The 17,593-nt window shown below is 43.1% G+C and overlaps 1 protein-coding gene across 1 annotated transcript in view; it reads right to left on the bottom strand.

Annotated features, from left to right (window-relative positions):
* Window positions 1-327: 327 nt before the first annotated feature.
* The window catches only part of LOC126292159 (fibrillin-1-like), an 84,402-nt gene continuing 67,136 nt past the window's right edge, over window positions 328-17,593 (bottom strand). Inside the window, exons 4-5 of the mRNA XM_049985997.1 lie at window positions 16,653-16,804; window positions 328-2,198 (exon numbers count right to left, since the gene is read on the bottom strand). Of these exons, the coding sequence (XP_049841954.1) occupies window positions 2,092-2,198; window positions 16,653-16,804 (259 nt within the window). The 3' untranslated portion in view covers window positions 328-2,091. The remainder of the gene's footprint in view (window positions 2,199-16,652; window positions 16,805-17,593) is intronic.

The following is a 17,593-nucleotide window of genomic DNA, read 5'->3' as shown; positions in this document are numbered from 1 at the left end:
TATAACGTTACAAACTTTTATGAGCGTTTAATGTACTGAGGTGCTGCAGGAAGTTGAGTTCTTGGACACAGTTCCCAGACGGACATAATCCACAGTCACACTAATGCTGGTCTCAGAGATTTTAAAATATACCCAAATTTCATGTCTGGATACCTCAAATTGCTTCCTAGAGAACGAAGACTATATTGTTGCTTTTCCAGTAACTCACATTGTTTACTGCTATCCTTTGCGCGTTTAATTTTTCTGTTGCTTTGACAGCAGAATATTTAAAAGTTTATTTTGGATGTATGGTACAGCAGCACAGAAACTTAAATACAAAAATCAAAATAAAAAAATAAACAAGTTTATTCTTTGGTATTACAATAATCTTTGGTCTCATTTCATTGAAATGTACGCACTGGTATTAACTAGAACGAATTCACAGTATCAATTCATATTTTGCCTGTTTGTTGTTGACACATCAGATTATCCCAGCAACTACCTAAGTGAATTAGCGCCTTTGCTGTGCATTCAGTAAAGGCATGTTTCCACATGCAAATCTGAAGTAGCTTGTGCACACTCCCAAATTCAGATCGCGTCACTATAGTGGTGCCACTTTTCGCCATGACACTGAAAGCTTGAAGGCGTTTTATGCTTGTGATGCCACTAGCCTTCCCCCACCACCAAACAGCACCGCACGACTACCACCTGGCTGCCGCATTCCGAAACACATCAGTCTCTTTATATAATCCCACCACATAATGTAACAGACAGGCGAAACAGTGACTTGTTGAGAAAAGCACGTTGATGTAGTCTGTTTTGTACATTTAGCCATGGAATAGATTACGCTTGCAGAAAAACGCGAGTCACTCTATCTTTTGTGCGCATTAGAATATTATGTATCTGTTTACAGAGTCATGATATTCCCTATATACAATACATACTTGATGACAGTTGTGTGTTTCAACATTTATCTTATGAGCAATCAATGGCAAATTTACGAGTGAATGTATAGGTTCACATGATCTGATCATTGTAAAGCTCTTCTTCTTATGTAAATTCATTTGCAAGTAAAGAACGTGGTTCGTTAATTAATAACAGAGGTTTACTTTCGCAGTAGCTCACTGCACTGCTAAAAATGGAGAAAATTAAGTATCTGCAGTCGACGAGAATCTATCATTCAATGAAGGTGGCTTACTCAGAGTCTAATACTGACGGTAGTATCAGCTTATAAACGCACTTAAATGTCTCAAAACTCGAGTCACAAGAAAACTTTCTGTGAGCTACCCGTATAATCAACTTGGTTTGAGTTAAGTTCCTGATGTTGGGAAAAGGACATCGACGAAGTCAGCGTTATGTAGTGAGTACTTAAAACCAGAAAGCATGAGGAAAGTTCTGTTTTCATTAACTTTTACAAATTGTCATATCTTGTAACTTGGTACAGTGAACGTTTGTGTGTATAAGTGTACAGGGCAATTCAAAATGAATTTAGGGATACATATGTTTCGCTAAATAAATTTCGATTTATCATCACACCTTATTATACGTCGATTATTTCTCTCCACAAATATACCACAATTATTAGTGTTTCTTTCCTATGATTCGTTGTAATGCTGCAAGATTAGATACAAAAATGTAAATGACGTGTGTCGAACCAAGTGCGGACAGATCTGTAGCCTGCCACCTTAGCCTACTGCACAAACGTCGCTAACTGATAGATGACGGCCTCGTATTCTATTCAACAGTCTCCGGAAACTTTGATGTTTGATTGTGTATCTTTGTTCTAAATATGTGCTTCTTTTGTGAAATAGATCGTTGCTCTATGTGGCCAGGAGAACAATGCTACTATCTCCACAGCGCACTGTCTTTTTCTAGACAGACGATGACAGGCTGTAGTAAAGTGCGAAGTATACCAGTACATGCTGAGAGTAACTTGGTTGGAAGTACCCCCTGCCCCACTCTAGACAGTTGTTTTGAGTCTACTGTTAGATTCAGTCGTGTCGTGGGATTCGATAAGCGTCGTCGCGTTACGGTTGTGCTGAGCAGTCCCAGCTGGCGGTTGGACTAAAAATCGAGTAGATGTAGGCTAGATCAGCCTAGACTCGGCTGGGTCTAGGAGACGGCCATGAGGCTGCCGCTGACCCCCAATGGCTGCAGGCTGGGGCCTTCGTCTATCTCCATCTGGAAGATTGGGTTGTTGAAGTCCCGCTGACCTGCAACTAACCATTCACATCTGTCAGACATTTGCCATGTCGTAACATGAACAATTCCAAAAAATATAATTAAATTTTTCTTGAGACATACGAATCTCAACTTTATCTACGATAGTGATAGAAGCTGAAGAAATGAATTAAAATTTTGTGCCAAATCTAGGACTTGAACACAAGTATCTTGTTTACGCGGCAGATGTGTTAGCCATTATACAACCGTAGCAGCGTGGGTAACACAGCTGCCCAGACTAACCTAGACCAGTGAGGGAGGGCTCATTGTTGGGGGAGGGTAGTCTGGCTAACGTATCTGCCTCGTAAGAAGGAAGCCTGCGTTGAAGTTCTGGCTGTGGCACAAAATTGTAATTTATTTCTTCACCTTCTATCTTTATTGCAAATTCAAATAATGCTTTGCATCATTAGTAAAGTTTGTGTTTATTGATTCGAAATCTCTGGTCCAATACTCTTTTTACTAAACCAAACTGGCATGTACAGCTACCTCAGTAAAGTGTTTCCTGAATTCATAGTGTCTCCAATCGTGAAGTGGACAATGCAGCGCGTATACATTGGCCAGTCTATTAATTAAATTAAATTGATGAAAAGCCACTCCAGTTGCTAATCAGAACATCACTAGGTCCACAACTGGTTTCGGCCTTCACATGAGGCCATTTTCAAGTGGATCTGAAACTACCGTTGTAAACGCTTAATAAGATGGATGCATAAATATTTTACATAGCACTAGAAAAAAAGGAAGCAAAAAACACATAACTGTAGAGGAGCAACACCAACTCATAAAAAAGTAACGTGTCCGATGACGTCGTGAGAAAAATGTACGTGCCAAGATTATAAAAGCTGTACAGTTTGGTACATTAGAAGTATTGCCATGCTTCAGCTTTTTGTGATCGATGGGATACATGTATCCCACTAAAGTAATATGCAGTTTTTAGTGTTGGAACATCTTTCTCGTACCCGTCTAATGCTAGCATGTAAAGAGATGTTTCTGGAACTTTACGGACCATGGAATGTATGTAAAGAAGGCTGTGGGTGATCAAATACGGCGTCGTGTGTTTACAGTGTCTCTGTTTCACGCAAATCAGATCAAGTCATCATCTTCTCCATGCCAAGAATATCTGAAGCAACTAATTATGTTTTCTTGTATATTACAGACATTGTTTTGAAATATTAATACACGCCTCCAATAGTTATGCAGGTTTCTACATAATTTGAGTGTTGTGAGACGTATATGCTGCAGAAAACTTCATAGAACGTAGAAAACATTGGTGTGTGTGGTATGTCAAAGCCCTATTCATATTTTATGTTGAAAATCAATGTAGGATATTTCACGTTTTTCATATCAGTAGATTAAATGTGTTTTTCTACTTATACGTTATACTTTTTCCATAATTTCCATCCTGATAAAATCTTTCTAAAATTCAAAAATAAATTCAAAAATGGACTTTGATAATCTTACAGTAGGGTCATATGGAAACACGGGCCTTGTCAGGTTCGTTGGACACGTGTATCCCGTTTCATCAATTTTGAAAATCGATCAGCTTAAATTTTTTAGCAGTGAAAGTGTATTATTTATCAAAGAGGAAGTCGGCTTTCGACCTTCTCTTTTTCAAATACACGAAAAATAAATTTTTACCATGAAAGGGTTGTTGTTGTTGTTGTGGTCTTTAGTCCAGAGACTGGTTTGATGCAGCTCTCCATGTACTCTATCCTGTGCAAGCTTCTTCATCACCCAGTTCCTGCTGCAACCTACATCCTTCTGAATCTGTTTAGTGTATTCATCTCTTGGTCTTCCTCTACGATTTTTACCCTCCACACTGCTCTTCAAGCCGGCCGGAGTGGCCGTGTGGTTCTGGGCGCTACTGTCTGGAGCCAAGCGATCGCTACGGTCGCAGGTTCGAATCCTGCCTCGGGCATGGATGTATGTGTGATGTCCTTAGGTTAGTTAGGTTTAATTAGTTCTACGTTCTAGGAGACTGATGACTTCAGAAGTTAAGTCGCATAGTGCTCAGAGCCATTTGAACCATTTTGAACTGCTCTCCAATAGTAAATTGGTGAGCCCTTGATGCCTCAGAACATGTCCTACCAACCGATCCCTTCTTCTAGTCAAATTGTGCCAAAAATTTCTCTTCTCCCCAATTATATTCAGTGCCTCCTAATTAGTTATGTGATCTACTCACCTAAACTGCAGCATTCTTCTATAGCACCACATTTTGAAAGCATCTATTCTTTTCTTGTCTACACTATTTATCGTCCATGTTTCACTTCCATACATGGCTACACTCCATACAAATACTTTCAGAAACGACTCCCTCACACTTAAATCTATACTCGATGTTAACAAATTTCTCTTCTTCAGAAACGCTTTCCTTGTCATTGCCAGTCTACATTTTATATCCTCTCTACTTCGAGCATCAGTTATTTTGCTCCCCAAATAGCAAAACTCATTTACTACTTTAGGCGTCTCATTTCCTAATGTAATTCCCTCAACATTCCCCGAATTAATTCGTCTACATTCCATTATCCTCAATTTGCTTTTAGTTGATGTAGACCAAAAAAAATTAATATGTGGGTCAATATTTGTAAAACTCTAATTCCTCTCTCTCTCATACTCCACCCTATGGGGAGAGAGGGAGAGTTTTAGTTTTAGCCAATCAAAATTTACGAAGTAAATAAGTATTTTTTATCTATCCACAACCATTTTCCACGCAAAAATGAGAATATCGATTTCCTTGAATTACTGCGCCAACTACCAAGAATCAAAACAAATGTTTAAGACAAAATGTACATAGTTTTATGTATAATTTGATTCTGCAACTAAAAAATGTTGGTTCCCATTTGAAATTTTAAAGGTACCTCCCACCCACCCCCCCCCTCGGGGGTGGGGTTTGGGGGGCTGGGGTGGCAGACTAATTTTAGCACCAACAGATGTCCCCTCGAAAATAATCGAAACTCTGAACTGTGTATCGTACAATGATATTATTTTTGCAGATGCATTCAGAAGTGTGCGTCGGTACTGCCTGCAAAACGTGTTGCAAGTAGGGGTTACCAGTAAAGAAGTGATAAATGAAAACGTTTTTTGTGTTAAGCTTATTTTTTGAGTTATTCTGGTTTGTCAACTTAAACGTTACACCATATATATATATATATATATATATATATATATATATATATATATATGTGTGTGTGTGTGTGTGTGTGTGTGTGTGTGTGTGTGTGTGTGTGTTTGTAATTGGGAACTCCTTTCAAAATAATATACTTATATATATGTGTGTGTTTGTATTTGGGAACTCCTTTCAAAATAATGGATCGGCACAGAAACAGGAGGGCTCATGAGTACCACTGCTGTTGGTTTTACAACCTCCTAGCTCAAATACGTGTTTTTTGAGTCCCTGGTGTATAGGTTGTCCTGTATAACAGGCTTGTTGTGTGGGAATTGCATTGGCCTATGAAATCAACCCTCTTTGCAGGGTGGCCTACATGCAAGGAGTAAGAAACAGTTTTGCATGCTCTGATATGTAGGGTGCCCTTCGTGACAGGAGTGTTGTTTTGGAGTAGTACCGATCTGCATTGCATGGCAGTCTGTACGTCAGAGGTAAATAAATTATTTTCTGGCCCTCGATGTATAGCCTACACTGCATGACACGCATGTTGTGGGAGTAGTACTGATCTAGTTTATCGAATTGTATTGCAGGGACTACATGAGACGACTGGTGGGTCTACAGACAAGTCGGTGTGCATATAGGAGGGACTGCAGAGTGAAGGGGAAGAGGATATGAACAAAGAGAAGGGAGGAGGGGGTATGCATGAGGCTGGAGGAATTTGGTTCGAGGTGGTGGGTAGATGGAGTACGAAGAGGGGGACGCAAAGATGGGAAGAGAGAGAGAGATGGAGGAGGGCATTTTCAGAAGAATGGGGAAGAAAATATGGTTAGAGAGGGAGGTGGTGGTTGGGAAATGGAGAAAGAGAGGGGGAAGCGGGGGTGTCTTCAATACTAGTATCAAACACATATGTGGGTGAGCTGCAGGGAAAAGACTAGAATGTATAGAAAAAGAAATTTCGTATGCACCTATAGATTTTGGAAGAAATAATTTAATGGCCTGGTGCAAGTATTTCAATTGGACGTCATTTCTGCGACTTGTGTGTCTCTAATGTTTCCTAGTTGGGGATAGGGGGCCTGCAGTTTAACATGGCATCCTCACACGTCGTTTCTGGTGAATCTCCTCCTCATTGAGAGGTGAATGCTGGGTTAAATGCAAACTGAAATATCCGAGATACGATTGGGATTAAATCAATGGATTGTGGGTTTCAGGCATGACCATTACCCCTAGGCCACCAGGTCAGACACTGATTCTCATCAAACTTGGCTGCTCTCTGGAATAGTGATGGCTATTTTCTTTGCTGTTTTCTGACCTGATATCGTGCTTTCTGTAGCTGACCAGCTCGTAGCTCCCAGCACTATTACGAGATGTCACTCCAAACGCCCATTAAATGTGGAACACATAATGGTGCTTACGAGTACATTATTCACTCATCTACATTTAGCAGCAAAAAAATACGTAGAAAAAACCTTCCTTGCAAAACGATATATTTATTAGTGAATTCAACCCCCATGTATAAAACATCGTATCTCTGAACTGCGTACCGTATAATGATATAATTTTGCAGGTGCATTCAGAAGTGCAAAACGTGTTGCAAATCGAGTTCAGCAGTAAAGAAGTAATAAATGGAAACGTTGTTCCTGACACTGAAGTTTTACTGCATAAATAGCGAAAATGTAGTCAGTGATGCACTTTTTTCCTTCCATTATCTTGTTTGGGGTTTTGGTGAGAAAGAGTTTCGAAAAGACTTGAAGTTATGTGTAATGTTTTCTGGAAGTCGCTTTGTGCTCCCTCTTTCAAATACTGGATGAATACAGCCTGAGTCATTTAAACAATCAGTTGTCTCGGGGCATATTCACTGTTTCTAAGTTTAATACTTGACTTACTGTGTGATACGTGTAACACAAGACTGCACCTCTCGCTGCGTAGATTATGGTAGCATTTGAAATTTTTAAATTTGGTCCACAATCATAAAAATACTGAAAAAATATATTTTTTTTTTGCCCTGGGAGTCGTTAGGTAAGCTCCCTGCGCCGGTGACTGTGTGCCATTTTAGCCATTTAGTAGGGCAGACCCAAGCTAATGGTTACAATTTGCTTGAATAAGCTTTAGAGCTACTTCAGCGTGAAATATCTTATAACATAGACCATTATTATAAACTCACAGCATAATTTTTTCCTTATGCTCAGCTACCAGAATATCACCGATTTGATGTTATTTCTCGTGCTGCAGATTGTAACAATTTACTTCAGAATGAGGCATGTTGTTATAGTGGATCAGGTAACTTGTAGCACATAAAATAGCTTATTAAGCACTGATCAAAAAAGTTTTAGTTTTGTATTAATTTTTGTTGTTTTTCTCTTACATGTAATTTGTTATCAGTATTACAGAAAAGTCTATTGTATTTTTACAAATCACTGTTAATCTGACTTTGTCAAGAGTTCTTATTCTGATACATTAACTGCAATTTCGCTATCTGAACACCAGGTTTTGTACTTGCGATGTTTATCAATATTTGCACAATAATCGTGAGCCCGTGCTCCACAGACATTATACAGAAAATGGCTTGTTGGTTGCACTGATTTGGAATAGAAACCGGCATACTCATCACAGAACCGGAACTTTAATGTCCATGTACAGAGAGAGAACGATTCACTGACTCTTAGACGCCGGTGTGACGGGCAACCACTTTGACACCACAAAGCTGAGCGACAGTACATCAATGAACTAGAGCCTGCTGGCCACATACGAAATCTGAGGGGTGTCGGGGGGGATGCCTGCCACGCCAGCGCTTAGGACTCAGTGAATGGCTGTCTCTGTACAAGAACGTTTTTAAAGAGACCAACAAAGATGTACGGTTGGCACGGACGGTGTTTCCCAACTGAGCGGTCTTAGAAGGTCCCTTTGGCGATTTATGTGTCAATGCAATATCAGTGCAAGTGCAGTTTCATGTGAGTGATGAAGTGTATAAAATTTCCCTACAATTGAAAATTGATGCTTTTTGTAACTGAATATGATGTGCCAATATATGGGGACGACTTATTACAATTTCATTGCGGCTACTTGTTACAGTGTGATACTGATGCGATACGATATTGGACATGATACACTGAAGCGTCAATGAAACTTGTATACACAAGCGTATTGAAATACAGAGGTATGTAAACAGGCACAATACGGTGCTGCGGTCGGCAACGCCTATACAAGAAAACAGGTGTCTGGCGCGGTTGTTAGATCGGATACTGCTGCTACAGTGGCAGTTTTACCAAGATTTAAATGAATCTGGACGTGGTGCTATAGTGGGTTCACGAGCGATGGGACACAGCATCTCCGAGGTAGCGATGAAGTGGGAATTTTCCCGTACGACCATTTCCCGAGTGTGCCGTGAATATCAGGAATCCGGTAAAATATCAAATCTCCGACATCGCTGCTGCCGAAAAAGATCCTGCACGAAAGGGGCCAACGACAACTGAAGAAAATCGTTCACCGTGACAGAAGTGTGCAACCTTTCCGCAAATTGCTGAAGATTTCAATGCTGGGCCATCAACAAGTGTCAGCGTGCGAACCATTCAACGAAACATCACCAGTATGAGCATTCGGAGCTCAAGGCCCACTCATGTACCCTTGATGACTGCACGACACAAAGCTTTATGCCTCGCCTGGGCCTATCAACGACATTGGACTGTTGATGACTGGAAACACGTTGCCTCGTCAGGTGAGTCTCGTTTCAAATTGTATCGAGCGAATGGACGTGTACGGGTATAGAGACAGCATCATGAGTCCATGGACTGTAATACTGACTGTTCAAGCTGGTGGAGGCTCTTTGATGGTGTGGGGCGTGTTCAGTTGGAATGATATGGGACCCGTAATACGTCCAGATACGACTGTGACAGGTGACATGTACATAAGCATCCTGTCTGATCACCTGCATCCATTCATGTCCATTGCGCATTCCGACAAACTCGGGCATTTCCAGCAGGACAATGCGACATCCCACACGTCCAGAATTGGTAAAGAATGGCTTCAGGAACACTCTTCTGAGCTTAAACACTTCCGCTGGCCACCAAACTCCCCAGACACGTACATCATTGAGCATATCTGGGATGCCCTGCAAAATGCTGTTCAGAAGAGATCTCCACGCCCTCATGCTCTTAAGGATTTATGGACAGCCCCGCTGGATTCATGACGTCATTTCCCTCCAGCACTACTTCAGCAGTCGAGCCCACGCCGTGTCGTCTTGCGGCACTTCTGCGTTCTCGTGGTGATCCTACACGATATTAGGCAGGTGTACCAGTTTCTTTGGCTCTTCAGTGTACATGATGCGATGCAGAAGCAATCCGCAGTGGTGGAGCGCATAGAAACGTAAGGAATGCGACACTGCGAAGACAGTCATATGACATCAATGCGCATTTCTGTTCTATCGTCTGATGCAGCACAAGCTGCTGGTCGCTCTATGCAGCTCGTACTGTATGACATGTGGGGAGAGAAATACCAAGTTATCCGATTTGCCTAACAAACTGGTTTTTAGATGAAGCAAAGCTACATCTAGCCATGTAGTTAGTTTCGCAATTAAGCTTTTACTTTTCATGTAAAGGAACAAAAACCTGTTTTGGAATTTCTGTGTGTTCTCCACTGCGCAGTTTGTCTCATTAGATTGTGAGGAAACTTTTCGTTAAAAAAAATTATTTTCCTACAGCCCCTGTTGTGGTTTTCAGTCCAGAAAGTGGTTTGGTGCAGCTCTCCATGCTACTCTGTCCTGTGCAAGCTTCTCCATCTCCCAGTACCTACTGCAACCTACAGCCTTCTGAATCTGCTTAGTATATTCATCTCTTGATCTCTCTTTACCATTTTTACCCTCCACGCTGCCCTCCAATACTAAATTGGTGATCCCTTGATGCCTCAGTATATGTCCTACCAACTGCTGATCACTTCTTCTACTCAAGTTGTGCCACAAATTTCTCTTCTCCCCATTCTATTCAGTACCTCCTCATTAGTTATGTGATCTACCGATCTAATCTTCAGCATTCTTCTGTAGCACAACATTTTTAAAGCTTCTATTCTCTTCTTGTCTAAACTGTTTATTGTCCACATTTCACCTCCATACATGGCTACGCTCCATACAAATACTTTCAGAAACAACTTCCTGACACTTAAGTCTATACTTGATGTTAAGAAATTTCTCTTCATCAGAAACGCTTTCCTTGCCATTGCCAGTCTACATTTTATACCCTCTCTAATTCGACCATAATCAGTTATTTTGCTCCCCAAATAGCAAAACTCCTTTACTACTTTAAGTGTCTCATTTCCTAATCTAATTCCCTCAGCCTCACCCGACTTAATTCGACTACATTCCATTATCCTCGTTTTGCTTTTGTTGATGTTCATCTTATATCCTCGTTTCAAGACACTGTCCATTCCGTTCAACTGCTCTTTTAAGTCCTTTGCTGTCTCTGTCATCGACAAAGATGCATGCCCTTGGTAAAAGTTACGGTCTTGCCGCAGTGGATACACCGGTTCCCGTGAGATCACCGGAGTTAAGCCCTGTCGGGCGTGGTCGGCACTTGGATGGGTGACCATCCAGATCGCCATGCACTGTAGCCATTTTTCGGGGTGCACTCAGCCTCGTGATGCCAGTTGAGGAGCTACTCGACCGAATAGTAGCGGCTTCGATCAAGAATACCGTCATAACGACCGGGAGAGCGGTGTGCTGACCCTACGCCCATCCTATGTGCATCCTCCTCTGAGGATGACACGGCGGTCGGATGGTCCCGGTAGGCCACTCGTGGCCTGACGACGGAATAGTTTCCCCTTGCTTTCAGCTGTTCGCAGTACCAGCACAGCAAGGCCATTTTGGTTAGTGTGACAAGGCCAGATCAGTTAATCATCTAGACTGTTGCCCCTGCAATTACTGAAAAGGCTGCTGCCCCTCTTCAGGAACAACACGTTTGTCTGGCCTCTCAACAGATACCCCTCCATTGTAGTTGCACCTGCGGCACAGCTATCTGTATTGCTGAGACACGCAAACTTCCCCACCAACAGCAATGTCTATGGCTTATGAGGCAAGCCCCTACAGTTTGACAATGAACTGGTTTTCTTTTCCTAATTACCCATAGTCACTGTGATTCTTCAAAGTAAAGAACAGCACTGCTCATATTTTGAAAAGCTTGCAGTGCAAAACGAGAGTCGACGGCCAGTTGGTGCTTTTTATGGCATATATTGATGTGTGATAAATGTAGTTAACCTATCCAAATTTTTTTAACGCTGGAAGGAAAGCGGTACCTCTCTCCAGTTTTGAGTAAATACATTTTGGCGTTTGGCCGCGATGTGCTCAGACACGCCACACTCGACGCTATAAGGCCACGCTATACTGAGCAGTCTCATATCGCATTTCGCATCGCCTCAGTGGGAATGCGAGTGTTGCACCGATAAGCGTCGTATCACGTAACCGCATATTGTATCGCCCCTGTCGAACCTCTCCTAATACTGGCAGTCTGCCTCTAGTGATGGGAGAGAGCTCTGTGCCATAGGGTGCTACCAGCCGTTGAATCAAAACTCGTATGTAAAAAATTGCCCTGTGCAGCAGTTAGTCCCAGCCTCGCCTAATATACAGGGCTATTCAGGAGGTATGTCACAGTATTTGTGAGGTGATTCTATATGCAAAAATAAACCGAAAAAGTCCTATTAACATGTGCCTGACTTTCGATCATTACGGAACCGGAGAGGGATGAAGACTACACACATCCATGAATGATTATGAAGACAAGTGTGAATATTACCTACTGAAATGTTGTGTCGGCGCTGTGGTGGACAGAATAATGGTGCGACAGACGACTCACCCATCCTACAAGAGGTGTGGGGGTTCTCCAACAGATGGCAGCACTGTCACGCCACAGCGAGGCAATAGCTGCAAGCGTACTCAGTGTACAATCGTCGGTTTGTTCAGTGAGCACTCGTGAGCCCGTGTAAGTGTCATTCTAGAGCGTTGTTTAATTGAGTACGTCCATTGTGCCCACGACTCCCAAGATGTTGCATAAGTTCATCTGTGCAGAATATGCAGACATGCTGTTTGTGTACAGGTTCTCTAATGGCAGTGCCCATGTGGCAGTGACAAAATACCAGCGATGTTTTCCTGACTGACAAACTCCATGTGCCAGGTTATTTCCGAGGGTTTTTCTAGCATTATGTGAATCTAGAACACTACCCGGATTACACATAACTTGGGAATGTGAGGTTGTCCAGTCAGTTGAGGAAGGAGACCACATTTTTGCAGTGGCACACTGGAGCCCCAGCACCAGTACATGGCACATTAGCTATCAGATCAGTAGCCCAAAAATGCGATTGCTTGTAATCGAGGGCTTGTAATGATTCCCCGTGCAGCCTGTGCAGTTAGTAAGCAGACCCAGTTTTTGTGAATGGTTGGCTGTACATGGATACCTCCTGCAGTACACTTCATTTAGAGATGAGGCTACATTTACATGTGGTGGTATCATGAACACCTGCAGTTCTCATACATGGATGATGGAAAATCCACATGCTACCAGAGAAACAAGATTCCAAGTCAGGTTCTCAGTGGACGTCTGGCGTGGTATGACTGATGACCTGGTGATAGTATCTGTGTTCCTGCCAAATAGCATGACAGCCTCAGCACACGCACATTTCCTGACTGAAGACCTACCAGGGGTTTTGGAAGATGTGATATTTGAGCAATGACGGCAAATGTACATGCAACACGATGGATCAGCAATTAACTGTACCAGACAAGTATATCAGTATCTGAAAACATATTTCCTCAGTGGCCGATTGTCCACGACTGACTGGCTAACTAACCTGAAAGATCATCCGACCCAACCCCATTAGACTTCTATTTATGGGTCTGATTAAAGGGAGATTAACAAACACTAGAGAATGCATCACCCATGCTGACGATCCGCTAATTGTAGTATCTGCTAATGCCAGGACTAAGTTAGAGGAAAACAGCAGGGCACTCTTTCGAAGACTAAGTTACTGCTGCATAGAAAACAAACTAATGAAAGCAGTGCACAAAAGAATTTATATGTTATTAAAAGATAGATAATCGAGAATGAGAAATCCCACAATCAGAATAAATGAGCAACCTGTGAAAAGAAAGGCAGATGTAGGTATCTTGGAATTAACATCGACGAAAAACAAAATGTTCACGAACATGTAGAAATCGTCTGCCAGAGAGGCATTAGTCCTAAATAAAATAGCAGCAACTGACCAAAGAAGTTTTCAGCTGCCACGAGGTGTAATAAGAACACACAACAATGGAGTCTTACTCGCTATTGTGGGCTAAGGGTCGTGCGTTTGGGCTCGCAGAGCCAGGAAGGTAAGGACAGAACGGGCTCTATGGCGAGCACAGAACTGTATACTCCTGCCCCTGACAGGCGCCTAAAAACCAACACCAACTGAGACGCTGCTGGTGATGTTAGGCTTGCAGCCGCCAGGTCCAGCAGTAAGAGAAGTGCCAATACAGGCTCAAAAAGCGCAAATATGATACGATAAGGGAGATAATGGGCACAAGAACCGTATTGAATAAGGAAGTAAAGGCAAGCATTGATACAGAAGGGCAAGAAATCTGGAACAGGCCAGAAACAGGAAGGAGACACCACCACATGCTTTCTAGCATGAAAGAAAGAACGAGAAAGACATACATCCTTCCGACCAAGGGAGCTACACACCACCTATCAGGACATGGTCGATTTCCCAGCTCCTTACTAAAAATACAACAGTGTATCACAGACACCTTTGAATGTGGACGAATCAGCACCCTGGATGACATTGTTTGGTGTCCGTCAGACGAGATCTTATAGACCAGGACAGGAACGCATTTGGAAATGCAAAAGTCTGTAATATAATAAGAAATGAGGAACTGTGGAGTAAGCTGAGCGCACTGACAGCTAAAATATCAACCTATGAACTGCAAGCCTACATGGCTGAGATGCAAGCAAGAAGAGGCCATACATCATGATGACGGTACACACCAAAGCACATGACAAACTTCCTGAAGGAGTGAGGAGATGGGCCTCAGGGTGGACCAGGAAGGATTTCCTGAGATCATGACAGCCATCTCCCACTCTCCACACTTTGGGTGGAACAGAAGTGCAGCATGTGTGAATCCTGAGGTGTGTCTCACTGTGCCGGGGGCTAACCATCTGGGCAAATGAGAAATCCAACTTGGTTCTGATACCAAGTACATAGTATAGTGCAATGTAGTGTTGTGTAGTGTATTGCTGTATAGCAGTGTAGACCAGATTAGTGTAGTGGACCAGTAGTCTGGATTTCAGAAGAACAGTATCTGTGAGCCAGATTGCCAGATGATAGTATGTAGACTTTTTTATTATTTGTCCTTATGTAGACATTCTACACTCCTGGAAATAGAAAAAAGAACACATTGACACCAGTGTGTCAGACCCACCATACTTGCTCCGGACACTGCGAGAGGGCTGTACAAGCAATGATCACACGCACGGCACAGCGGACACACCAGGAACCGCGGTGTTGGCCGTCGAATGGCGCTAGCTACGCAGCATTTGCGCACCGCCGCCGTCAGTGTCAGCCAGTTTGCCGTGGCATACGGAGCTCCATCGCAGTCTTTAACACTGGTAGCATGCCGCGACAGCGTGGACGTCAACCGTATGTGCAGTTGACGGACTTTGAGCGAGGGCGTATAGTGGGCATGCGGGAGGCCGGGTGGACGTACCGCCGAATTGCTCAACACGTGGGGGGTGAGGTCTCCACAGTACATCGATGTTGTCGCCAGTGGTCGGCGAAAGGTGCACGTGCCCGTCGACCTGGGACCGGACCGCAGCGACGCACGGATGCACGCCAAGACCGTAGGATCCTACGCAGTGCCGTAGGGGACCGCACCGCCACTTCCCAGCAAATTAGGGACACTGTTGCTCCTGGGGTATCGGCGAGGACCATTCGCAACCGTCTCCATGAAGCTGGGCTACGGTCCCGCACACCGTTAGGCCGTCTTCCGCTCACGCCCCAACATCGTGCAGCCCGCCTCCAGTGGTGTCGCGACAGGCGTGAATGGAGGGACGAATGGAGACGTGTCGTCTTCAGCGATGAGAGTCGCTTCTGCCTTGGTGCCAATGATGGTCGAATGCTTGTTTGGCGACGTGCAGGTGAGCGCCACAATCAGGACTGCATACGACAGAGGCACACAGGGCCAACACCCGGCATCATGGTGTGGCGAGCGATCTCCTACACTGGCCGTACACCTCTGGTGATCGTCGAGGGGACAGTGAATAGTGCACAGTACATCCAAACCGTCATCGAACCCATCGTTCTACCATTCCTAGACTGGCAAGGGAACTTGCTGTTCCAACAGGACAATGCATGTCCGCATGTATCCCGTGCCACCCAACGTGCCACACCCAAGGTGTTAGTCAACTACCCTGGCAAGCAAGATCTCCGGATCTGTCCCCCATTGAGCATGTTTGGGACTGGATGAAGCGTCGTCTCACGCGGTCTGCACGTCCAGCACGAACGCTGGTGCAACTGAGGCGCCAGGTGGAAATGGCATGGCAAGCCGTTCCACAGGACTACATCCAGCATCTCTACGATCGTCTCCATGGGAGAATAGCAGCCTGCATTGCTGCGAAAGGTGGATATACACTGTGCTAGTGCCGACATTGTGCATGCTCTGTTGCCTGTGTCTATGTGCCTGTGGTTCTGTCAGTGTGATCATGTGATGTATCTGACCCCAGGAATGTGTCAATAAAGTTTCCCCTTTCTGGGACAATGAATTCACGGTGTTCTTATTTCAATTTCCAGGAGTGTATGTAGACTTTTCCCCTTCTTAAATAGCATAATGCTGTGCTGTATTCATGTCCAACATTTTGTCTGTTCTTCTTGTAGAGAAGAGACTAAAATAAAATTAAAATAAAACAAATATATGCTACAATGGTGGATACATCTGAAGAACTTGTTGCTTGGATCACCGCCACTGTTGCCCACATTGAAGCCTGGCGAAATGGTGTTCGATGTGCAGCACAACACACCCTCACAGGCATTGCTGAGTGCATTAAGCTGAGTGGGGGTCTTTTTGAACACCTCTTGTAGGATGAATGAGTCATCTGCCACACCATTACTCTGTCCACCACAGAGTCTACGCAACATTTCGGTAAGTAATATTCACCCTTGCCCTCATAATCATTCATGAATGTGTGTAGTCTTGAACTCGCTCCAATGATCCAAACTCTGACACATCTTCATAGGAATATTTTGGTTTATTTTCACATGTAGAATCACCTCACAAATTATGTGACACTCCTGCTGAATCCTCCTGCGGATGAGCAGGGTCAGGACACGTGTGATTACTCACTGGCAGGCTGCGAGGCTTTGGCGATTGGCCTGTAGAGGCGCCTCCGTCGGCAGATGGCGACCACCACCAGAACGGAGCTGCCCAATAGCAGCACGCCCAAGAAGACTGCCACGCCCACCCACGCCGCAGGGCTCATCAGCCCGAAACTCGCCCTGCAACAACAGAAAATTGCGATGGCAGGTATCGCTGAAACAAACAATTTTTGCTTGGATTGGATATTTTCGTTTGCAGTTTAACATGATTGTTAAAGGACAAGATTTGGTATGTAGGACATTTTCAACTGATGAGTGGTCCCCAGCAGTGGGATCGACTTTTTGAAATCAAAGATAATGTGATGTAGGTATAAGATCCCAAGTATCACAATCTTCTACCATTCACCCTGTTGGGCCCTTGGTTGTGAGTAACTGATGAAAAAATTTGAGAATTTTGTGCGATGCTCAATAACATTAAAAAAAGCTGAATTACATGGTCTTGTTGTGTGATGTAATGGATTGTATAATAGCTTCAGATGCAAGAGAATGTGGGTTCAAGTCTTGCTAGAGACAATAGGCTTTTTTGTTTTTAAATGTTGATCGAAATGACTTTGATCATTTTTTTACTCAATTAATTGGTTTAAGTAAATTTTTTGTATTATTTCTTTGCCATATTATTTTTTGCATTATCAGCTTGTTTCATTTATTTCATTTTTTCTTTATATCATTCTTTTTCAAATTGGAATTTTTGTGAATATAAACTTAATTATATTTATCTATTATAATAATCAATTATTTGAAAGTTCTGATCTATCAGTTAAATAACAAAACACCAAATAATATATTTATACTGTCCGTACAGTGGTGTGAGAAATGTACTTTTCATTATCAGATGTGTAACTTTTTTGCATTGTATTTGTCATACAAAATTTAAAACATAACCAAAATTGCTAACTGCAGAAAAAATAA

The sequence above is a fragment of the Schistocerca gregaria genome, chromosome 9 (genome assembly GCF_023897955.1).
Source record: "Schistocerca gregaria isolate iqSchGreg1 chromosome 9, iqSchGreg1.2, whole genome shotgun sequence".
NCBI classification, from domain to species: domain Eukaryota; kingdom Metazoa; phylum Arthropoda; class Insecta; order Orthoptera; family Acrididae; genus Schistocerca; species Schistocerca gregaria.
This window is presented reverse-complemented; position numbering and strand designations above follow the sequence as displayed.